Consider the following 24858-nt stretch of genomic DNA (forward strand, 5'->3'; position numbering starts at 1 on the left):
TTCCTTCCTTCCTTCCTTCCTTCCTTCCTTCCTTCCTTCCTTCCTTTCTTCCTTCCTTCCTTCCTTCCTTCCTCACCTCCCTCCTTCCCTCCCTACCTCCCTCCCTCTCTTCCTTCTTTCTTTCTTTTTTCTTTTCCTTTTGTCTTTCTCCATCACCTAGACTGGACTGCAGTGGTGCAATCATGGCTCACTGCAGCCTCAAGCTCCTTGGCTCAAGCAATCCTCCCACCTCAGACTCCTGAGTGGTTGAGACTACAGGCATGTGCAACAATGCCTGGCTAACTTTGTAAAGTTTTATAGACACAGGGTCTTGCTGTTTTGCCCAGGCTGATCTTGAACTCCCAGGCTAAAATAATCCTCCCATTTTGGCCTCCCAAAGTGATGGAATTACAGATGCAAGCCATCACGCTTGGACTGTTTTAAGTAAGAATGAAATGACATGCAAGAACTCATGGGTCCAAATGACAATCACTTATTATTTATCTGATAAAGAATATATTCCTTCCCCAGGTAGTATCTCCCTGAAATTTTATTATAAAACTAAAAGAGCATAAAGAGTTACGGTTAACTTGTAGCTACATACTAGTGTTCATGATTAGAAAATGAACATTTTCATCAAAGAAAGAAATACGTAGTGTGTGATGCTTAAAACTGAATTAATAACCAAATCTGTCAGAAAATTGAACGGAAACCTTAGTGTCACTATTAAGAGTCCAAACGTCTTAAAATGGTGCTCAAAACCACCTTAAACCTGATCAGAGCCTCCTCTCTCCCTCCCTACTGCCCTTCATCTTCTGAACTCCTAAGTTCTTCAGACTGTCTGTCCTTTTCTGAAGACTACATTTTCAGACCTCTGGGCCAGGGCTCAATCACTTACCTTATCCTGACAGGGCCACTGAACCTTGCCACCTACCCTGATTCCCAGAGGCATACTTATCTTGCCTGTCTTTGCTCTCCCATGGAACGTCGTCTCTATTTATATGTAGCAATTATTTGATTCTACATTAGGTTATGTTTCCTTCACCAATGGAAAATTCTTCAAGGACAATATTATGTCTAATTCATCTTGTATTCCCACAATGCCCATTTTAGGTACTCAATAAAGAGTTCATAAATGTTTAAAAACAATATGAAAAAAAGGAAGCATTCAAAAAACATTAGCAGAATCTCCATCTACTCTTCACTGATTCAAAATTTGATCCAAGTATTTGAAAACAAGAACAAAACAAAATCACTGCACTTCGTTGAAGTCATAAACTTCATATTGTGGAAATTGCCAGTTTTCTTCGGAAAAAATTAGTGTCTCTATTCATGAAGACATCTGTATCGTTCCTACACATAATTTGGTTCCACTTATAAAATCTGCCTCAATGAAAAAAATTAATGTATGATTTGGCAGGGCTCACAAATGTCTTGTTTGCTCATTCAGCAAATAAATTAAACCAAACCGTAAGATGTAAATCATATTCTTCCTTCATACAGAGCCTACCTTTATTTCTTTACTTTCTATGTGTCTAGACTGAAAATTAACACAATCTTTAAGGATTAGTGTATGCAATTTTATCAATCATTAAATAGTTCTGAGGAAGAATAGTAAGCAAACATTTTGTCTATAGTATGTTTTTATACTTCCTGTTCCTAGTGGGTCATATATTCTTCTACTGTTTCATAGAAATATTCTCATTCACTAAAAATTAAAAATATCTTTATGGGTGGTGTCATGTTGTCTGAGTAAAACTGTGGACCAAATTTATTAATGAACAAGGGACTAAAATGTTTTAAAACAAATTGGATTTTTCAGTTTCAGTCATACCTATAATTTCTACAAATCTTAAAACCACAGCATATACTAGTTGCTGATGTCTCTTTTAATTCTTGACTTATATTTTGGGGGTTTAAACTTGGCTATGTTTTTTGAAACCTGAAACTTTTCATCATCTCCTTCTGAGTTGCAGCAACATATGTCATTAATGAAGGGAGTTGGGTAACTTCCCTTGCTGTTGTTCTTAAATCAACACATGACAGACACCAACACCAATTAGAGAGATCTGCCTAAGGCACAGAATGTTGAAAAAGATATCTGTTGAATGAAAGAGGGTTGATATAAGAAAAGAAAAAATACTACAAAATTGTGTGAAGGATAAATTGAATAACTATAAAAAGAATATTCATATATTGAGGAAAACAAAGTACAATGCCTAATCCAAGTAAACTATAAAGAATTACTGGAGCTTAAGAAAAACTTAAAAGCATCTAGAAGTAAACCGTTTGCTTTCATGAGTCCACAATCAAAAGGTAAAGCAGCATTAACACGTAAAAATCATCCCCAAACTTATATTAATAAACTATAAGATGTATGAGCTGGAGAAGATTGCTAATGGTGGAAATAGTCAAAGGCAGGTCATATTACAGTGTACACGACACAGAGATATTGCTTATTACTTTCTCAGTGATAGTGTTTGTCATGACGTGTGTGTGTGTGTGTGTGTGTGTGTGTGTGTGTGTGTGTGTGTTAAGGAGGCGTACTTATAGCACTTACGTGCTTTCATGCTGTATGCTGAATATTTTCATTTTTACTCTATTAAACTTCATGTATTTTATACATGTCATTTCTTTAGCTTTAACTTTTATGATGTGTTTTGAGATAACATACAGAAATTTCTGATCCCACTAAGTATGATCACTATATTTCCACAGAGAGAAGACAGTGGGAGTGAAAGAACTTCGTAAAAAGAGGAAGGCAGTGAAGTAGAAAGAATCTAGCAATCAAATAAGAGGAGGAATTCTGGAACTGTGAATAAGATGAAGAAAGCTAAGTGGTCAGTCTAAAAACAGACTTCTTTGTCCCTTACTGATTTGTAAAACTTAAAGATTCTGTTGATGGTGGGATACAACACATTGACACCTGACAGATGAAAGGTAGGACTCTTTGTTACCTCTCCAAATGAGAAGGCTGTCAGAACCACACAGGGGTTGGACCCTGGGACAGGGTAACAGCAAGCTGCAGCTGTAGAGAGCAGCTATGTATGGCAAACAAGGTGGAGTTAGCTGGTTTTCCCCTCCCTGTGGATTTGCTAATGTGAATAATTCTGAAGACTCTAGAGCAGAGAGTCTCCCCCAAGTTGTCTGATATTTGGTCCCAGGGGAGATTAAGGTGAGTGTGTAGTGGCTCAGAGGATGAGAACTCACTAAGGGAAGTGGTTGGAGTGTGGGCTGCATTGGCTGTTCCTGCGTGTGTGTGTGTGTGTGTGTGTGTGTGCCCCCCGCCCCACACACACACGCACACACACATACACGAAGTAAAAAAGAGCTGAATAAACTCTAAATACAAACAAGGCAAAGAAAACAGAGAAAGTAATAGGGAAGAAAAAAATATATGTTTGCTCCTGAACAGAAGATTCTTTACAAGGTTATTTTCTTCTTTTAACCTGCAGGGTCATGACTACCTACTTCCTCACACTCCTCTCCAGGTCTTTTGTTGTCAAACGGGGCAGCTCACTTATATGAGCATCAAATCTTGACCCACAATCATGTATTAGTTTTAATGTGTTTTATTAGAATTTAAATTTACTTCACAATTTAGTAATGAACTGAGTCTCCCACACAGTTGTGTGACAACTGGTAAACAATTAGAACTATTTATAATTTCTACTTTTATTTAGGAATATATTCGCCACTATTTGGTGTTAGAAATTTAAAACAATCCAGACGTATCTGTAAGAAGTGGTGGAATGTAGGCAACTGAACACAGTTTGCATTTTTTCTTTCTTTCTTTTTTTTTTTCCTTTTTTGAGATGGAGTCTCACTCTATCACCTAGCCTGGAGTGCAGTGGCACAATCTCAGCTCACTGCAACCTCCACTTCCTGGGTTCAAGTGATTCTCCTGCCTCAGCCTCTCAAGTAGCTGGGATTACAGGTGCCCGCCACCATGCTCAGCTAACTTTTAAAATATTTTTAGTAGAGGCGGTGTTTCATCACATTGGCCAGGCTGGTCTCGAATTTTTGGCTTCAGATGATCTGCCCGCCTTGGCCTCCCAAAGTGTTGGAATTACAGGCGTGAGCCACTGTGCCTGGCCTTTGCTTCTAAAAGACTCAATTAACTTTGATTTACCCTCTTCCTGTGCCCACTGACCACACGATAGATCCCTCTAGTTATCAGATAGGCATCTCAAAATTAAATTGTCTAGAACTAAAACCTTGATTTTCATTCCACTGAACATGAGACAAGACAAAACAAAGCAAAACAACTTCTTCCCATCTTTCCCATTTCATTAAATGGCAGCATAATTTTTGTAACCTCTTATCCAAAAAAAAAAAAAAAATCTAGGAGTTTTCCTTGTCTGTTTCTCACACCACATATCCATCTATCAGAAAATCATAATAAAATCTAAATCGTAATTTAAAATAATGAATTATATCATGGATGATGTATGTTTGTAGAGTAGGATTGAATGCTCACATAATTCACCTGGTTTTTTAGAAGATGAGCATACTGAGAAGAAAGAATAAAAGAGAAGAGAATAACCACTCAAAAGATCTCCCTGACTTTTATCTCCTCTCCCCTCATTTATTGATTCTGCCATAGGAGTTTGGATCATACTCCTTAAAGATGCAATTCTAAATGCTGTAAGTCTGAATGTTGAAATTACGAAAGCCGACTTGTGGGGATGAGATTAGTGTGGTTTTGGTTGTATGCAGCATAGTTGCATCATGTTAGTAGCATCATGTTAGATATAACTATGATTTTGTTATTGCCTCTTTTTGGAAATTAAGTATAGTTTAAGGAGATGCATATGGTTGCTAAATTGACAAGGAGTAGATGTGTGAACTTAATTTTAGGTGTGTCAGTGTGTCAGTATAAGGAATACCTAGAAACCTGTTGAAGTTTTGTTTTGGGTATGTCCATGATGGTGTTTCCAGAGGCGATTAATGTGTGAGACTAGATGGTTTAGGTAGGGAAGATCTTTTACTGTTAGCTCTGATAATCTAATCCAACTCCGGATCTTGATTGGTATGTTCTTATTCTGCATCTTATTTTGAAGTCAAGTTTGTTTGACTCAGTTCCTAGTCAGCTTATTATTAAAAATAGAAATGCAATCCCTCCGCTTTAAGAGGCACTTTGAGTCTCCTGGCTATTCAGCCTGCTTAGGCTTGGGAGCTAGTTAAGAAGACATCTTCCCTGACCCCCATCTATCCTCAACTGATACCAAATCCAAAAGAAAAGAGATTATTTCTGTGTAGGATTTGAAACCTTCTCGTGACTTTTCCTGGTTAAAAGTTTTTCCTCAAAAGCCTTCTTCGGTATTCTTTTCATGAGTTCCTTCTCATACTTCTATGAGGCATCTGACTTCATTCTCTGTGATGCAGAAACTTCAGTATAGGGGGCAGCTCATCTGGCTTGGAGTTAGGATACCTGACAGAAACACACTTCTTTTCAAAAATGATTTTTTTCTCAAATAATTTTATTATCACATTTTAACTTTTAAATATAAAATCCTTCTTGTTTTTATCTAAGAAATTTTTTAAAATGATATATAGACTCCCCACACCTCCTCATACAGAAACAAAAAGAAAGGATAGAAGGAAGAAAGGAAGGAAAAGAGAGAAGAAGAGAGAAAGGAAAAAATGGAGGAAAGAAGGAAGGAAGGAAGGAAGGAAGGAAGGAAGGAAGGAAGGAAGGAGAAAGGAAGGAAGGAGGGAAGGAAGGAAGGAAGGAAGGAAGGAAGGAAGGAAGGAAGGAAGGAAGGAAGGAAGGAAGGAAGGAAGGAAGGAAGGAAGGAAGGAAGGAAGGAAGGAAGGAGAAAGGAAGGAAGGAGGGAAGGAAGGAAGGAAGGAAGGAAGGAAGGAAGGAAGGAAGGAAGGAGAAAGGAAGGAAGGAGGGAAGGAAGGAAGGAAGGAAGGAAAGAAGGAAGGAAGGGAGGGAGGGAAGAAGGGAGGGAAGGAAAGGAAAGCTCTGTTGCTTCAAGTAAGTTGCTTGAAGTTGCTTCCCATTTGTGTTGGGAAATGAGCATATTTTCAAATCAGTCAGACTCAGGCATGAGTTGAAATCTTACCTTTGCTGCTTAATAGATATGTGTCATTAGGTAAGCTTTTTAAAACCATTTTTTTGTTATTAGAATGAGCTCCTGGAATGCAGGGAATGTGGCTTCATTTTTATACAAGTGCCTAACACAGAGGAGGTCGGAGAATAAATGAATGAGTGAACCAACAAACCATGAAGCCACTGGATGTCTAGAGAGTAAAATGGAATGGTAGGAAGCAAGGAGGGGAAGACTCAGAGAAAGGATGTATAAGATTCTCTAAACGTTTGTATTTTTAATGCTGCTAATATCTTTATCTTAGGGAATTGTTTAATGAGTCAATTAGAATATTTGGGTGCTCACTTAACAATAACATACCTAACATTCATTTAAAACTTGCTATATATCAAACAGTAAACTATTTTACATGTATTAACTTGTATAACTCTCAAGACACGCCTATGAGAGAGTGGTATTTGTTAATCTCACTTTACAGATGTGGAAACTGATACTGAAAAGGTAAAATAATTTGCTTATAACTTTTAGCAAACAGGCGAAGAAGCTAGAAGTGGACCCTGCCTGATTTCATCCATGACCCAATCTGGACTCCAGATTACTCTGCTAACTGTAGTGACTACTATATTACAATTTACTATGCCTATTCCTTGAGAACTTCTGTGGGGATGATGGCTGGTGAAACTTCTTTGCAAATGACTGTAGAGACTAAGTGACTACTGTGATCATAGCAGAATGGCAATATTCCTTTATGCTAGGAAAAGCCCCACTGACACTGACCCCATCCTCGGACAGTTCTCTCTTTGGGCTTGGAGTACTGCCCTTTTATAGGATGCTTCCTGATCCATTATTTGGAGCTACAAAAATGCTTTAATGAGATCACTTTAAGTGTCATATCTCTAAATGCTTTGTATAAATCAACAGTTGGAAAATATTCCGTATTTGTGACCTATGTTATAGTTACAATAATGGAAGTTTCAGCAAACTTCTCATTCTTCAACAAAATAATCCTAAATTTGAAATTATCAGTGTACTTAAAAATCAATTAATAACTGGAACAATATCTAACTGCAAGAGAATCCCAAGAAATGTGATACTAAAATCTCACTTGTAAGTAAATTGTGCTAGGAAAAAAGATGCAAAATTAATAACTGGTATTGTCTTTACAGAGGGATCTCCATTTAATTTTCCTTTGATGAGCACAGTTCTTGCTGTATCCCTTCTATCACCCAATGGCCCCCACTTTTTCCTCCCTTGGATATGCAGTGGTTTTGTGATTTATTTATTTACTTATTTATTTATTTACTCAATTATTTGGCAACCTTAGGCTTGGTATTGTGATAAAGACTTGAAATATAAGGATGAATAGCCTAGTCCTTACTCTCTAGGACTCACAGTTTGGTAAGTGAGATAGACGCATAAGCAAATAACTGTGATACTGCATTATAAGTGAGAAACAAAAGAAATAGCAAAGTGCTCAGAGCACTGAACATAGAATCACACGAAAAAATATCTCCACCAGAGAGATCAAGAGAACCACAAAGAAGGTGACAATTAAGCTTCTCCTAGAAGAGTGAATCAGATTTCTTCAGAGGGAGACAGTGAAGGTGAAAGATCATTTTGGTTAGCATGAGCAAAGGCTTGGAGGTGTGAGGGTCTAAGATGTTTGCGATGTTGTGACATTACATCGCATCAAGTCTACCAATGACAATATATAAACATATCTGTTTCATACTTTATAATGAAACCATCCGTTAATTGAGACCCTACCTCACTTTTTATTGATTTTCCCCTTAGTTTAGTTTTCTTACAGTCAGATTTTTTAAAAAACTGTAGGTCATAAAACAAATTTAGTAGTTCTCTAATAGCATTTCTTTTAAATTGAATAGCATAGAAGAGACTATAATAATGTCAAGTAGAAAAATATCAGAGTGCAATATAATAGGAAAGTATGTAATGTCTTGTGAAACATGTTTAGTTTATTTGTGTCTAAGTGTGTTTCTATGCGTCTGTTCCATAATGTATTTCATATTGTGGGTCACAATAAAAAAAATTTGAAAGCCACTGCAGTAGTAATATTTTCTATTACTTTTCATTGCACTCTTGTTATATTGGTTATGATTAAACCTTGAGTCCAAATGAACCTTGGTTTTTAATGAAGTGACAAGTGACATAGACTGACCTCATTTATAAGCCTGGCACACAGGCAAGCATCTGTTTTGGTGAACTCTAGTTACATTTTACCAGATGAAATGCTGCTAGCTTGGGAGTGAAACTATCGTTTGTAATGTTATTTTAACATTACTTTTCTATTCTGAGTTCTAAACTGTTAAATTAGAGACAATATGTAAAGATATAACCAATTAGTTGTATATTTTCTGAGACACCAGCTTCTTCTAAAATAATCATTCGTTTCTTTCAACAATTATTGAGTGTCTACTATATGTCTAATGATATTCTACATGCTAGAGATATAGTGGTGGAAAAGACAAGAAAGGTTGTTGAAATAAACATATTTTACATTAAACATTTATATTATACTTGAGGTACTTGTGATTAAAGTGGCATGACATAGACTTTTTTAAGATTTAGAAGCAAACTACAAGACATACAAATAAAGAAAACGTAAAAAAAAACCTTCAACTAAGACAACAGACGTCACACCACAGAATGTACTGCATAGGATATTTAAAACTAGATGAGGCAGGGTGTGGTGGTCCATGCCTGTAATCCCAGAAACTTTGGAGGGTTGAGGTAGGAGCATCATATGAGGCCAGGAGTTTGAGACTACCCTGGGCAACATAATGGGACCCTGTCTCTGGAAAAAAAAAAAAAATGATAAAAAATTAGCCAGAGTTGGTGGCTGTATTAGTCTGTTTTCACTCAGCTGTAAAGAACTACCTGAGACTGGGTCATTTATAAAGAAAAGAGGTTTAATTGACTCACAGTTCTGCGTGGCTGGGGAGGCCTCAGGAAACTTACAATCGTGGGAAGGCAAAGGGGCAGCATGGCATGTCTTACATGGCGGCAGGAGAGAGAGAAAGAGGGGAAGTGCCACCCTTTTAAAGCCATCAGGTCTGTGAGAACTCCCTCACTATCATGAGAACAGCATGGGGGAAACTGACCCCATGATCCAGTCACCTCCCACCAGGTCCGTTTCTCAACATTTGGGGATTACAATTCTAGATGAAATTTGAATGGGGACATAGAGCCAGACCATATCAGTGGTGCTCACTTGTGGTCCCAGCTACCCTGACACTGAGATGGGACGATAGCTAGAGCCTGAAAGGTCAAGGCTACAGTGAGCCATGGTCACGTCCCTGCACTCCAGCCTGGGTGAGAGTGAGATACCGTCTCAAAAAAAAAAATTAAAAAACAAAATTAAAATAAATAAAACTAGATAAGACAAATGGCATATTTCATGAAACGATTTTAATCTATTTCTTATGTAAAATTAGAAAACATATGCTTATACGTAACATGATTTGCCAAAAAAATGAGTCTTGCACAGGAGGGAATTAATATTTTGCTACTGTTGTGTTACACTTAAAAGTTTAAAGTTCTCCACTGAGAGTAAAGTAATAGATTTTAAAATTGCGTATTAGATGGAGAGTAAACCTTGAACTTTACATACGAAATTTCTTTGATTTATCCTTTGTAATTTTACATATGAATGGTGGTGGAAAGTAATAGCATTTATCATTTAAAATTTCAGAAACAGTCTGTTTTTATTCCTAACAGTATTTGTAATTACCATGCTAGGATTTATAAAATTTATTCTCTTTGCCTTATGACATTAAAAAACTATATTTCAAAATATGTCAATTGAAGGCCTTGTATTATAGAGTAAGATGCTAGGTTGGGAAAAATAAACATATTTGACCTCACTGAGGAAGTGTTTTAACAAAATGTAAATAAATGTTTTAAGTTATTATTAAATATATTTCTTCATGTATTTTTTAATACCATTGTATGTCTTCATACTGCTTTCTGTATCATTATTCTCACTTGCTTCTCAGGCTGTTTTTTGTCATTTTTTACTGCTCCTTTGAAGCTGTTTAGGAATATAAGTCTTTCTTGGTCACTTCTGGAAATTTATTTTAGCAAATTTAACCCAGTGTCTATTTCCGTGTTTTTAAATTTTTTCTCAAAGTGTCCTCTAACCTCAATTATTTATTGAAGGTTTGCTACACTTTTAAGAGTGAGTACTACATATATTATTTTCATTTGGGAGAAGGACTAAGAGAGAAAAGGAGAGTTATCTACACAGGAGGAAAAAAATAACGTCTTTACTGATCATTTTTAAACTCAAAATTTAAGTATTTCTTAGAGAAATGAGAAAATTCATGTTTGAGACAATGTTGAAAGTTTAGAATGTGGGACACACATAGTAACCCAGAAACTTCCTGTGTTAAAGTCTTCTAACTGTGATCACTTGACAATAAAAGCTAAACTGTTTAAATCTGACTTGACTTTTCTTTTTAACGGTGTTAAGTTTCAAAGATGTATTTAAATATTTTTTCATCTTATTAAGTGAAGTATTTGCTTCCTTTACCTTCACATGAGATGAGCTATAGTTACTTCAGCTGGGCTACATTTTTCTAAGGTGAACAGTTTGGGTTGAGTCCACGCTAAGCTAATAAAATACTTAGACAAAAGATAATCTTTGATAAATGTATCAGTGAGTGATCAGAATATATAAATAGAAATATCGATTTTGAAAACACAAGATAAAATCAAATGGGAATTTTACATATGCTAAAAAAATTAAAACACTATATTCGTGTCTCTTCAGAAATCTTTTGTGTTCTCTTTCATCACAAAAAATAAAATTATTCAGCGCAACTCTTAGCTGTTAATGAAAGAAGAAACACATTCTTTATTTCTCCTGGTATTTTCTTTTGGCTCTTTCTGAGAGACAGAGAATCTGCCATAATGCAAAATTTAAGACAAAAAAAAAAAAATGCCTGGAAGAAATGACATGAAGATGTAAGCCTCCTTTTCTTTCCCCCCAAACTGTATTTAGCATTGTTCCTGAATCAACAAAATATTGCCTTACCCTTTGCTTTTATAACACCAATAATGAACAATGTGACAAGAATATTCATATCTGGGGAGAAATAGGATGCAAGAGTTTGAAAGTTCAAGGTGCTAAATTTTTTGAACTCATTACATATATGGATAATTCTTAAATTAACATTTATTGGTTGATGTTTTGATCAGGAAAGATTATCAAGAAGATTTGATTTTTTACTAAATTGTATGTGTTCAGACACTCAAAATTCTTTGTTGGGGCTCTAGGAATACTCAGATCTGATCAAATTTTAGGAAATTTTATCATTCAGATTCGTTCACTAAAACTCATCAGTAACGAGCTCTGTATGTTGTTTTTTATGTTTATCCAGGCTGTTATGTAGAGCTCTTAAAAATGCTGTTTCTCCTTAAAATTAAGAATGACTATTTCTTCCTTCTTTTAGAAAGCTAAGGAGGAAATGTGGAGCTGATAGCTGCAAAACCAAATTAAACTAAAATAAAAAGTCTGGAGTTCGATGACTCCAAACTTTTCGGTCTGTTTTCTCTTTATTACATGTATTGCCACTAGAAGCAAATAACTGATGCAGTTTCTGCCAGATAATAGCAATAATAAATGTGAAATGTGAATAATTTTTTAAATTATATCTAAAATCATCTACATCATTTAGCTATTGTGGATGTACAGGTAGTTTCTATTTGGGAGTGGGGCTAGGTAACTCATCATTATAAAAATTGTATCCAAGCAAGGATCAGAACACCTGTGCCACTGCCATTGTAAACATTGGATGGCAATATACATGAAACTGATGAACATGAGAACAAAACAAAATAAAAAGTGTAATACGTTTTATCTATGTCCTTGGGAAGTGGTAACCTGTGGCAATCAGTACACTCAACAAGCAGTCCCCGCGCATTAGAGGTGAATCAGACACTTGAACATCTGTCCACTTCATGGAAGACGTTTCATCTCAGAATACACGTACTAATAAACAACAGTTGGAGACAATTGTCTCTGACATTCAACATAATTCTGAGCTGAGGCTGAGAGAAGGAAGGGTGGAATTGTATTTCCTTTGGTAAAGCAAAAACAGCCGTGAGTGCAGCCTCTTCTAAAAATCTGATACTTAAAGAGAATTGTAAGACATCAAAATGTTCAATTTGGAATGAAGAGTGGCCGAAGTTACTGGAAAGCTCGTGCCTCCGTCTGCAAAATCACTGGCCAGGAAAGCAAAAACTTTTCCAACACCCAATTTTAATATTGTGCTAAAGCTATTGACTCTGTTAAACCTCTAGAGTTAAATATGATCCCCTCTCCACCCCCCACCTTTTCTCTTAGGTTAGTGTTTGGGGGACAAGGAGGGGGCTGGAGCTTGGCCCCAACCTCGGAATTGCTGCCAAGGGCTTGTAATACAATCTCTCCCCGTTTGAAGGGTAAATCTGTGTCAATTGCATTTGCTGTCCACCAGAAAAAGTAAGCATTTTACTTCCGCTCGGTCTATGAGGACTGATGAAATGTAGGAAATCTGTTTCTGGCAGGGAGAAAAAATCGTTTTCCCAAACAGCACTAAAAGGAGCCATCAGAGAAGTATGAAGAAGGGTAGTGCGGCTGTAGCTGCTGCCGCTGCCTCCAAGCTGGTGGGGTGCGGGGATCGGCTGCTGCAGGACCTGCGCCTGGAGGGGGCCGGCCCCGAGAAGCTGCACGAGCCCAGCCCGGAGCCCAAGAGCCTCTGAGAGCCGCCAGCAGCCCAGCTCGGGACGCGGGGGTGAGCATGACTGGCTGGCCCAGTTCTGCGCCAATGCCACCGCAGCGTGCGCGCTCTGCAGCCGGGGCTCACGGGAGCCCCTGCCTGTCTACTGCACCCGGGGCGGCGGGGGAGGGGAGCGGTCATTAAAAAATAACCTCAGTAACGAGGCGGGGAAGAGTGAAGAGCGGCAGACAGTTGTACAGGCTTTTTCTCTAAGAGTGGGTATTCGCTGCAGGGGGTGACTTTCTGATTCCCTGGAAACAACCATGTGTTCCTTATCCCTATTGTGGAACACCCCAGATGACCGCAGCACGTAAGCCCGCTGGGGTGGCTCTGCAAACCAGGAACAGAGTGAGGATTTTTAATGAACACATCGATTATAAATGTACACATATGCATTCGTGCACAAGAATATCTGTAATGCATGCTCAGCATTGCCTGTTATGGGGGCGGGGGGCGGTGGGTGGGATGGAGCCAGAATGGTCTTAAAGGGCTGACCCTGAATGTTTTACTTCGGTCGTTGAGGCCAGGGTAGGAGGAAAGAGCGCCACATGTGGGATCTGGGGTGATACTCACTGTTTGTCTCTGATAAGTTTGATGAAGTTAAGGTTTTATGTGAATAAACAAACGCTAGCCCATCTATATCAACACACGTTGGGAAGATTTTGCATGGTATTGTTCTTTTTGTTCGGTCCAAAGTTGAGACTGGAATCTGAAATTGTTTGGGGAACAAAGGAGGCAATTTTGGTTTGGAGACATTATTTACACTGGCAAAATTAAATTCTGTCAACTCAGTATGGTAAATTACCATTAACTTAGCCCAGACATCCGAAGAAGTTTCCATTGTCTTGAATGAAGAGGGACCAAAAGCGAGAGTTAACATACTCTATTTCTACATTCCAAAAACAGTTGAGGTTGGGGGAGGGTTATTATCTTCCCAGTTAACCTTTTTGAAACCACAGTCTTTACCCTCTCCATCTTCTTCATCTTCATCCTCTCACCTCCGCGATCTTCTTACAGTGAAGTGTTTGCAAAACGTTATTCTTATAAAATTATCTCCTCCAACCCTCTCCAACAAAGTTAGGTCAATTGTGTATGGGAGTTCTTATGCCAAGGAAATAAGATCTGCTTGTGCACAGGAACATCCATTAGACATTCTAGTATTAAAATAAAGGCTCGGATAGGTTGGATGTGCCAGCCTGGCAAAGGAAGAACACCTTTCCTCCCCACCTATCCCCTGAGATTCATAGAGGCAAGGCAGATAACAAGCCCTGTGCTCATTGCTTCTTTACCCCAAACTCTTAGCAGTGTGGACACTGATTAACTGCAGCTGGGGTCTGATTCGCTGAGCTTGTCTTTGATATTGATCAATGAACTCCTTCTCAAGGAATGCTTTCCTCTAACTGCGGTGAAGGTGGTGGCTCTGGTGGTCCTCTCCAACATGGGTGTCTGGGTTTTGACTGCCTAAGAGAAGGTAAGGGACAGATGGATGAGGCATGGGACAGTGTGCCTTTGCAGTGCACATTGGAGACTTTGCACAGGGCTGCCTGCATGGTCCCTTACGTGGAAAAGGTAGCTTGGATTTCAGCCTGAATGCTACTGAAGTTTGGGTTTATTTCATTACTTTATTGTTAAACACTATACTGTGGAGTTATGGACTGTGGTTTACTGGGAAATAAGTTCACATGGCAAAAAATTATTTCACCTGGTGCAAAAGGTCATGTGATTGCCCTGGAATTTTTTTAGCATCTTGGTTAGAAACTTCAGTTAAACCTCAAACTTTCAAGTATGGTGAAATATCTGGTCTTATATTAACCTTAAGTATGTTGTGTGTTACTTAAAAATCTTACTTCAAGACTGGAAGTCTGCACTGAAGACTCAGGGAAACTTTGGAAAGCTAAGTTACCTTGGTTGAAACGGCATGATGAGACTATAACTGTTTACAGAGAGACTCCTGTTTAAAACTTCAGGGTATGTTGTGAGGTTAGTTTGGTACCTTTGTGGTTTTGATATTAAGGTCCAAACAGGATCCAACTGGTTCTTTAAACCTGAGCAACTAGGAAGGTTTCCACTCAATGTTTTTTGACTAGTAAAATGAATTGGAGTAAAAGTAGAAAATAATATATTGTCAAAATTAAGTAAGAGGCTTATGTAACTTTCTGTATTAAATGTTTTCAGGGTCAATACAATTAAAACTTTGCTAATTTTACTCCCTTATGAGACCATGTCATATACGTATATACATTTCCACAGAATGTAGAACCCTGCTGGTTCTTAACTATATTATAGCTAACTAAAACAGAAATATTTATATTTAAACAACAGAAAAGAATTTTCTCATGAATTGAGGTTTACCTAATCAACTCAGATAAAATTTTGATGTAAATCCTTAAATATTCTAGTTGTTAATATTGTTAATAACTGTCAGATGGTTTTCTATTCTAATTATGTTCCAAGCTAATCTGGTAGGGGTTAAAAAAAACTATGCTGAATTGTTTGGAAGGATAGTTTAGTATGATTTTTTTAAAACTTTAAAATATCCCTAACAACATGAAAACATAGAAAATCAATTCTCACTCAGTTTTTTTAAAATCATGATTTGAGAAGAAATTGTTATTTGTAACTATACCATCATTTCACCCAAGACAAATCAAGATGGGACTGTGGGATAAGAAAGAACTCTCTAAAAGAGAGTCAGCACTATACAAAATTAAGAGTCACAAGAGATGAGTAGGATACTTTTAATAATTATGACTAAACAGTCTTGTTACTGTGGACAAAATATCCTCTTAGGCTACCAACCCCTTATTAATAACGGGGAGTTTGAATATATTGTTATTCTAAGGTTCCTTTGAATTAAAGATATTTATTATAGAATTAGATAAACTACCATTAAGTGTCATTTTGCTTTATGTTTGGTGCTTTTCAATTTGTGGATAAATTGCTCTACTGAACCCGAGGTGGAGGTACCATTACAAGGTCTGAAATTGCCTTTCTGTTGAAATTATGGACTTTATTTTCTGATTAGACCTTTATAGTAAGATTTTGCATCCATGACATTGGTTGAAATTGTATATTATGTGAGATACTATTAATTAGTCAAAATGAATCACAAGAGTAAAGAACTCACGACGATGAAAGAGACATCTAGAACTTTCCTGGGTAGTTTGTTCTTTGAGTTCAGCTAGAAAATTGGCATTTTCTCTTTCCAGATTTTGGAAGGGTATTCAGTTTGGAGCACTGTTTATTTTTAATTTTAAAAGGTAACATGACTGACTGAAAAACAATTTCCTCAGTGTTTGACACCTGTAACACATGAAACTGGACAGATGTAAGGACAAGTGCTGCAGATGAGAGCAAAGGTTACCTTTAGGGAGGAGACCTTTGACCGTGGGTTGATTAGGATTCATTGTTTTCAATGTTCACAGTTGAGTCTCTGTGTGTAGATGGGGTGGCGGTAGTGATGTCCTCTCACACTTACTTTGAGAGGTATATAGCATTTCCCTATTAACTGATTAATCATCATCTTAGGGGTAGCATTCTTCTCAATATGAAGAAAACTTGGAATAATCCATTATCTGTTGTATCATTAATACATTTATTTGTTCTCCCCCTTGTCCTTTGTCTTTTCTTAATGATTTAGAGTTCTATAAAATATTCCTATTTTGTCACAGAATTGCTTTTCTTTTTGGGATAAGTCAATAGAAGTTTTATTTTGGCACATTTCTGATGGTGATCATTTCTATTTTGCTAATAAAAATATACTGAATATTAAATATATGCCAAGCATTGGCACAAATATTTAATCCTCACAATTATCTTTAAGGTTTTGGCCTCCCTTGTATAGAGTAGAAAATACAGGTACAAAGAGGAAAATTCATATGACTAGAATAGAATAGCTACTAAATGGTTAGGTAGTGGAGCTATTATTTGATCCTGGACTTCTCATTCCAGTTCCAATATTCTATCCATTATTCAGGCTTCTAAGTGAAATCTCATAGCAGACAGAAGTGTATATCATTTCATTTTTTTGTCTTTTCAGTTGCTTTTCTATGTCATATCGCAATGCATTTTCTCTAACATGTCGGCATAGTCTAGAGATAAGCCAGAAATCATCTTGGTCATAGGCAAAGCACACCTCTAGGTGGCATGGAAGAATACTTTTTCTTCAGAGTCAAAACTGATGTCTTCAGCTGGGATTCTGGGACAACAAACTAGACAGAGTCTTTAAACATGTGATATTTTACTTACAAAGTCATTATTTTTTTCTTTTTCTCCTGGGCTATTTCAAGTCTCATCATATTCATAATTGTTATTCCAGAATCACTTCTACTATGGAAAGAAAGAAAAAATATATACACACACAGTCTTTGAAGGATTTAGTATTAAGTTTCTGCATGTTTTTCTCTTTAAGTTTTACTTTTCTGAATTCCTAGACCTAAGGGTTGGTTATCCATTTTAGGAAGACTGAGAAAGCTTGGAGGAGCCATAGAAGTATTTGAGTCCTTACTCTTCTTTTTAAAGTATTGACTTTGTTTAACAGTTACCAAAGTTATGTATCAAGCTTTTAAAATACTTGGACTATGTATACTTTATTGGAAACATCATTCAGTGTTTAGGCACATTATACAAAAAGGTTTTTCTTTCTCCCTAACCTCACTGTTTTCTTCAAGTCTGGTGAATCATCAGTCACTTTATTTGCCACCTTTAAAAGTTACCTCTTGGCATCTCTTGTGGTTTTGAACACTTTTGAATGAATTAAAAAGAACCGAAATGATCTTTCTGTGTCGCTTGTTCTTTACGATGTAATTCATCTGATCCATATTGACTAAACATTTCTTTAAAAAGTTATAAGACGGGTAAAATTCCATAGTGATCTTTTTATGGGAATAATATAAATTAATTTGACCTTTCTTCACCACAATATAATCATTGTCGTTGGAAACTACTTCACCAAGGGGTAAATTCTCCATACTCCAAATTTTGATCACGCTAGCTGAATCCATTTTCATGTTTCGTATTCATGGATTAGCCAAATCTAAATCCAAGACCTCCATGTATTGACTTTCAGCCAAACCGTTGAGTCATGTTAAGTTTGGCAGTGATTTGAAATGTGAAAAAAGGATCAGGAGAAATTGGATTGAGAATCTGAATTTTTGCCGGGCGCGGTGGCTCAAGCCTGTAATCCNATGTGCCACTGTCAAGGGAAATAAAAACTTCACTGTTTAGAGGTTTTGAGGGAAAGGATTGTGTCCTTCTGGCTCATTGAAATTGTTACATGCCATTAGGCTTACTGTAAACTATCCCTTGATAAATTCTTTGCTGGACAATGAGCTTAAGAATCTGAGGTGTCTTCTTGCTTTTGTAGAGCAAAATAGGACTCTGATGCTTAAATGGAAGTTGCAGAGCACATAATAGAGTGTAGGTAAAGTTACTGAACGGCCACATCTCACTTTCAGGAAAGTAGTGGGAGAGATTGTGTCTTGAGAAGAAAGGCATTTTAGAGGTAACCCTTTCAAGATTTCAATTAGTTATTTCAATGTATGAATCTTGTGCTCATATGTATTACTTAAATGTTTGTGAGGCTAGCTGGCATATAGGAATCTTAACCAGCTACAGGGAGATGTTTTGTCTTTTCTGGGACTAGACATATATTTTTTTTAACTGGGGCAGAAAATGCTTTAGGTTTTTGGTGTTTGGAGAAACACCAAAACAGAATTTGGAGAAAACTTTAGGACTTTATATGGATAATGTCATTATTAACTATGAAATAATAAAAAGTGGTGATGTTCTGATTCCTGTAATGACAATCTAACAACATATGGCAAGGTATATTAAAAGCAGTTCACATTTACAATGCTTGAATTTATATATATATATATATATATGAACATATATATGATGTTTTCAGAGAAAATTTATGGTATGTTTTTCAAAAAATTACTCGAGAGTAATTTAATTATAAATGAAATTGTGCTTTTAAATAGTGTACTTATGATACCTTTTAGGTACCTACTCATATTCCCAACAGTCTTTTCTATCGCTACAGCAAAATATTTGGGAGATGCTCCTACTTTGCATTTTTCTAAACACCAGTGTCTTATTTTTTCTTCAAAAGCAATATTTAAAAGAAATTAACTTATGTTAAGTGAATTAGAGTTTGAGGTTACCTGGAAAAGAATACTATGTAGAGTTTCAAATAATAAAACCAAAAGGAGAATATATAACTCATTGGTAAATTTAAAATGCCATAAATACTGGAATATCGCTGAAAACCCCATGATATCATGTAAACATTTTCTTGCCTATTGTAAATATTTTCATTTTCATTGTCATACAGTCATAATGCATCTGGTTATTTAATAAGCATATTTATATAAGAGTAGAATCCTACATGTTGTTAAACATTATGACTATTATATTAACTGCTTCATTAGTTCTTCTGTAGTCTTACATCCTATAAATAATGCATACAAGAGTGCTATAGTCTGTCTGGGCATGGTGGCTCACACCTGTAATCCCAGCATTTTGGGAGGCCGAGGCAGGTGGATTACTTGAGGTCAGGAGTTCAAGACCAGCCTGGCCAACATGATGAAGCCCCATCTCTACTAAAAAATACAAAACAAACAAACAAATAAACCAAAATGCTATATTGAAGGCCAACTATATATTCAAATACCTTTTCTACAACCCAAGTAGGGGATTGCACTACTTCACAATATGGTCAGGTTAATGAAAGCATCCTTGTTTTTATAGGTGTAAGATATTTAAGTACTTCTGCTCTAAAGATAATTTCAAACAAAACCCTGCATATAAAACAAATACAGTGGAAAGATAAAAAGCAAGAAAGAGAAAGAGATTATTGTAGCGATAGCAGAGGACAAACAAACACCTCTGGCAGCATTTGTTAGAACTATGGTGCAGTTCTTGGGTTATCATCAATATGGGTTCTTAACTATATCGTTTTGTAAAAATGTGTCATTACAGAGAGAGTAGTGGTCTTGGGAATATGAAGACTCAGGTTCAAGGCTAGTTCTGTCATGACCTAGCTATATGATCTTGGTGAAGTTACTTATCCTCTCTCCCTTTTTTTTTTTTTTTTTTTTGGTTCCTTTGACTGCAAGAGAGAAGTGTGGTAGAGAGTCTTTGGGTGTACCTCTTCCCCCGCTTCTTACCCAGTTCTCTAAATTGTGAGTCCATGATTGCTTGGCCATCTCCAAAAAAGAAGTGATTTGCTTAACATTTTAGGCTACAATATTAAGGGTAATGATCATGTATTTACAGTGAATTGTACAAATGCTGTCATTGCTAGTGTTCAGTTCATAAAATTCGGTGAAAATCTATGGTTTTAAATAGTAGCCAAACAATAGGAGCTAACAAATTGGACACTAACAGTTTAACTTTTTCTTGTGTTTCAATAAGTGGAATTTCTTGCTTAGAAGCTGTCTCTTTCCAAGTATATTGTTTCATACAAACTTGGAGCTTCTTGTTTGATTTTCTATTTGACCTTTGATTACTGCTGTTTTCCTGCTAAGTGGTTGGCCAAAAGTGAGAGGGCCAGTACAGATAAAGCAAATAGTGTTTCATGGGNTTGGGTGTACCTCTTCCCCCGCTTCTTACCCAGTTCTCTAAATTGTGAGTCCATGATTGCTTGGCCATCTCCAAAAAAGAAGTGATTTGCTTAACATTTTAGGCTACAATATTAAGGGTAATGATCATGTATTTACAGTGAATTGTACAAATGCTGTCATTGCTAGTGTTCAGTTCATAAAATTCGGTGAAAATCTATGGTTTTAAATAGTAGCCAAACAATAGGAGCTAACAAATTGGACACTAACAGTTTAACTTTTCTTGTGTTTCAATAAGTGGAATTTCTTGCTTAGAAGCTGTCTCTTTCCAAGTATATTGTTTCATACAAACTTGGAGCTTCTTGTTTGATTTTCTATTTGACCTTTGATTACTGCTGTTTTCCTGCTAAGTGGTTGGCCAAAAGTGAGAGGGCCAGTACAGATAAAGCAAATAGTGTTTCATGGGGTTTAATAATTAACAAACTGATCTGTCATCAAAAAAACCCATGGATCCAATTCATTATAATGTCCTGATGACAACATTTTAGTGAGAGAAGTCTGTATAAAAAGCAATTGCTCTTTTGTTTCCAAAACAGGTATTACAAGTGGATAAATAATGTGCACTGCTCTGAGCCCAAAAGTACGCAGTGGACCTGGCCTCTCTGATATGCATCAGTATAGCCAATGGCTAGCCAGCAGACATGAAGCTAATTTGCTACCAATGAAAGAAGATCTGGCCTTGTGGTTAACCAATCTATTAGGTAAGGTTATAAGATCTCATTTTGTGAGCAAAGATAACAGTTTTTGTTTTATTTTTCCTCCTGTAGTGTCCTTCACCTAAGCATGTGATAGCACCTTGGAAAGAAAGACTTTTACTATTTGGCATTTGCATTGGGGAAACCTGAGGCAGGTGGAAAATTTTAATGAATTTCCCAACGTCTGTCACATTAACTGTGCTTAGTAATTCCAATATGATGCACTCAAATGTGGAAATATACGGTCAGATTGCTTATTTTATCTATATGCTGGTCTGATTTATTTTTGGCTTTTCTTTCATGCAGCTGACCAATTTGACCTATTCTTTTGACGTTGTACACAGGCCACAGTGTCTGTAAAATCTGGCTTCTAAATCTGGATTTCTTTGCCCTACTTTTACAGCACACCTTCTAAAACTGCTGAATACTCAAACTCAGGAACAAAATCATGTATCCTTTTTCCAAATGAGCTGACTGGAATCATCTAACCCTGAACTAAAATTTTTCTTTTCCATTTGCTTTTGTTTTTAAGGTCTAGTCTAACAGTACTTTTGCTGACCTTATGCTACCTCCTGGTAAAGATACCTCTCCTTTTTTTGCTGTTGTGCTTTCATATTCACAGGATAAAATTTCAACTATGTGAAAAATAGAATCACATGTTCAAAGGATCATCATATATAGCAACACTATTTCCACTAAGTTTTTTACAGAGAATAAATTTAATTTAAATGTGAGAAAAAAGATCCCTGTAGACTTTATAAGATATAAGATTTGAGCGTTGAGTAAACATAGAACTTGCATGCAGCTTTATCATTTGCAGGGGAGATTTCATCAGCACTATTTTATTATTTAAAGAATCTGTCAAGGTAAGGGTTGTTATCCTCACTTTCTAGCTAATGAAACTAAAGAGCTTAGGAAGGTGCACCCCATCCATCTGAAATTTTAGCAGTTTTTGGCAGGGGTTTAGCACATTTTATCAGAGTTTTCCTTTCTCTCCATGGGTCTGGATTTTTGCATGGCTTTTGTATTTATTTATTTTTTAGTCTTTATCCTACGATTTCTTTATCCTATGTTTCTTTTTACTTCATGGTGTGCACACAATTTTGGCAACTCTGTAGTCTAACCAAGGCTACTGAATTTGCATACTGAAGGTATGCAAATTATACCCTTCACCAACAAATAGTGAGGTCAGAAAAGGAAGACACTCCCCAGAAAGACCCTTTACGCTGCTATGGAAGTCTCTCCTCCAGAAGGAAGGGGCTACACCTTTCAGCAATTTATTCATGCAGAGGACCTTTTATCTCCATCAAGGAGTGGGAGTTATTTAAGCCTAAACAGATGGATTTTTCTCTCTCTTCTGTCTTTTTTGGGTTCACTAATGATTGCTATATTAGTAATTAATTATTAAATTTGAGCTATCTGTTTTCCGATGTAGGCAATCATAAGTATGGTAGTATAGAATAAAAGTTAAGAGCACAGGCTCTGGAAATAGACTGCCTGTGTTTGAACCCCAGCTCTGCCACTTGGTAGCAGTGTGATCTTGGGCAAGTTACTTACCTCTCTTGTGCCTCATTTTCCTCATCTGTACAGTGGTAATAACAGTAGTAACTACTTTGCAGGGCTGCTGTGGGAGTGAATGATTAAAATATGTATAGTACTTTGAACAGTATCTGGTCCTAGTAAACACTATATTGTTTTTGTTATTATTCTACTTATACAGTTCAGTGAAAATTTGATTTTGTGCATAATTTTTTTCATTTTTTTTCAACAAACATTTGAGTGTGCAGCAGCATAAGCATTGGTAAAAACATCGACTCTGGAATAAGAATGCTTCAATTCAAATCTTGGTTTTATCACTTACTATGTGATACTGGGCACGTGTCTTACTGCACTGTGTCTTGGTTATATGATCTGTAAAATAAATACCATAATAAAACCGACCTTACAGGATTGTTGGGGGTTTGAATGAGATAATTGCCTTTAGAAAAAGGTATGGCACATAATCAAGCAGTAAATAATAACTATTATGATTATTGTGTTCCAGGCAGTCATCTAGGTACTGGAAGATGGTGATTAAGAATAGATGTGGTACCTATTCTTGCAAAGCTTAGAGTAGATTAGCAAAAAAATACAGTAAATAAGTAATTGAATGTATAATCTATTACTTGTTGTAAACACTAAAAGATACAAGTTGCAATTGAAATGTAAATTGAGGTAGGAGTAGGGCAAAGGATCAGAGGGCTTGGGAAATCTTCTTTATGGGAATGTATATTTAAACTGAGAACTAAGATTAATAGCTAGCCAGACCAAACATGGGGTAAGAGCCTTTGCAATGAGGGAAGGGCATGTGTTGAGGTAGGAAGGAGCTTGATACATTGCAAGAAATGAAGCAAGTCTAGTTTCAACAGAAAAGAAATAGAAAGAGAGTTTCATGAGACATGTTCGGGCTGGATCATATATTGCTTTGAAGATCATATTAAGGAGCTTATAATTTACAGTATGATCTATGAGAAACCATTGAGATGTTCTAAACAGAGGAAGAGTGTGATTAATTAGAGTATAGCCTGCTTATAAAGGTATGCTATAATGTCCTATGACTTGTCATCAAAGGCATTTTATTTAGTGAGTGTAGTAATTTATAAGGCAGCTTGATCAGTGTGAGCAGCCCAAGACAGCCTCAAAGAATAGAGAGTCAGTGTTTCTAATGGAAAGATCCTTGGATTAAAAGTCAGGAGACCTGGCTCCTAACTGGGCGTCAGGAGACCTGGCCTCTGGTTCTGGCTCTGCTACTTGGTAGGAAACTTGCCCAAAGTCACTCAGCCATTTTTTCTGGGCTCAGTGTCCTCAACCATAAAATGAAGCGGTTGAAGTAGGTGATCTCTAATGTCCTTTCCAGATCCCAAAGTCTGAGTTTTAGGAAATTCATCTCTTGAGACCCAGTTTGGGGTAGTTGAGAGAGTCATCAATATACATAAACAGGGAGGAGATTTACAGAAATGAATGACTTTTTTTTTTTCAAATTAAGACTTTTTTAATGTTAGTAGTTATAACACAAATGCAATTGATGACTTGTGAAATTTTCTCAGAAAAGGAATCCTAAAAGAATCTCAAGACACAGTAAAGTTTAACCTTTGAATTGACTTCAGTTCATACAAAGTAGACAGATAATAGACTTCAAGTCAATATTCTCATCGCAATTTGATAAGTGGACTAATAACTTGAGATTATTAAAAAGTGGTAAAACATTTGGAGGTAGAAAAATGCATTGTGTGCTAGCATGGTGATAATAAGGAGGGAAAGAATAAATTTATGGTTATGTTAGAAGATATTTTCCTTACACTTAGGTACATTTAGTACTCACATACTTTGGAAATAGAGCAATTAAAGTATATTTTAAAATAATTTATTATTGGCTGTTTTGTCACTTCAGAAATATTTGCAGATTTTTATTATGCCACTCTTTTTCAAGTCTTGCTTTTTATCTACTTGAAAGAGATACAAAGTAAAAAACGTAAAAAGAAAATGTCTTGAAAGTAGCTTCAGAATTGATATATCTTCTCTGAATTCCTAAGTGAGGTGGAAATTTACATGTTAAATTAAAGCTTTTAATTAGATGTTGCTGTTGTGCCACTAGAGTTTACTTGTGGAAAGATTTTTCTCCTTATTTCTAGTATGCTTGTCTAAAATGTAATTTTTTTCCTTTTATGTTTTTCAAAAGGAG

General features: G+C 36.4%; 1 protein-coding gene across 2 annotated transcripts in view; it reads left to right on the plus strand.

The window, feature by feature from the left end:
* Positions 1-2709: 2709 nt before the first annotated feature.
* GAS2 (growth arrest specific 2) overlaps positions 2710-24858 on the plus strand; it is a 156852-nt gene continuing 134703 nt past the window's right edge. The window contains exons 1-2 of one of the 2 annotated variants that reach the window (XM_017891468.1): positions 2710-2819; positions 20979-21143. In XM_017891468.1, coding sequence (XP_017746957.1) covers positions 20999-21143 — 145 coding nt within the window. In that variant the 5' untranslated portion in view covers positions 2710-2819; positions 20979-20998. Of the gene's footprint in view, positions 2820-12546; positions 12833-20978; positions 21144-24858 lie in introns of those variants that run through there. The other variant, XM_017891467.1, reaches the window with a different exon arrangement.

The sequence above is a fragment of the Rhinopithecus bieti genome, unplaced genomic scaffold (genome assembly GCF_001698545.2).
Source record: "Rhinopithecus bieti isolate Rb0 unplaced genomic scaffold, ASM169854v2 scaffold_21441, whole genome shotgun sequence".
NCBI classification, from domain to species: Eukaryota; Metazoa; Chordata; class Mammalia; order Primates; family Cercopithecidae; genus Rhinopithecus; species Rhinopithecus bieti.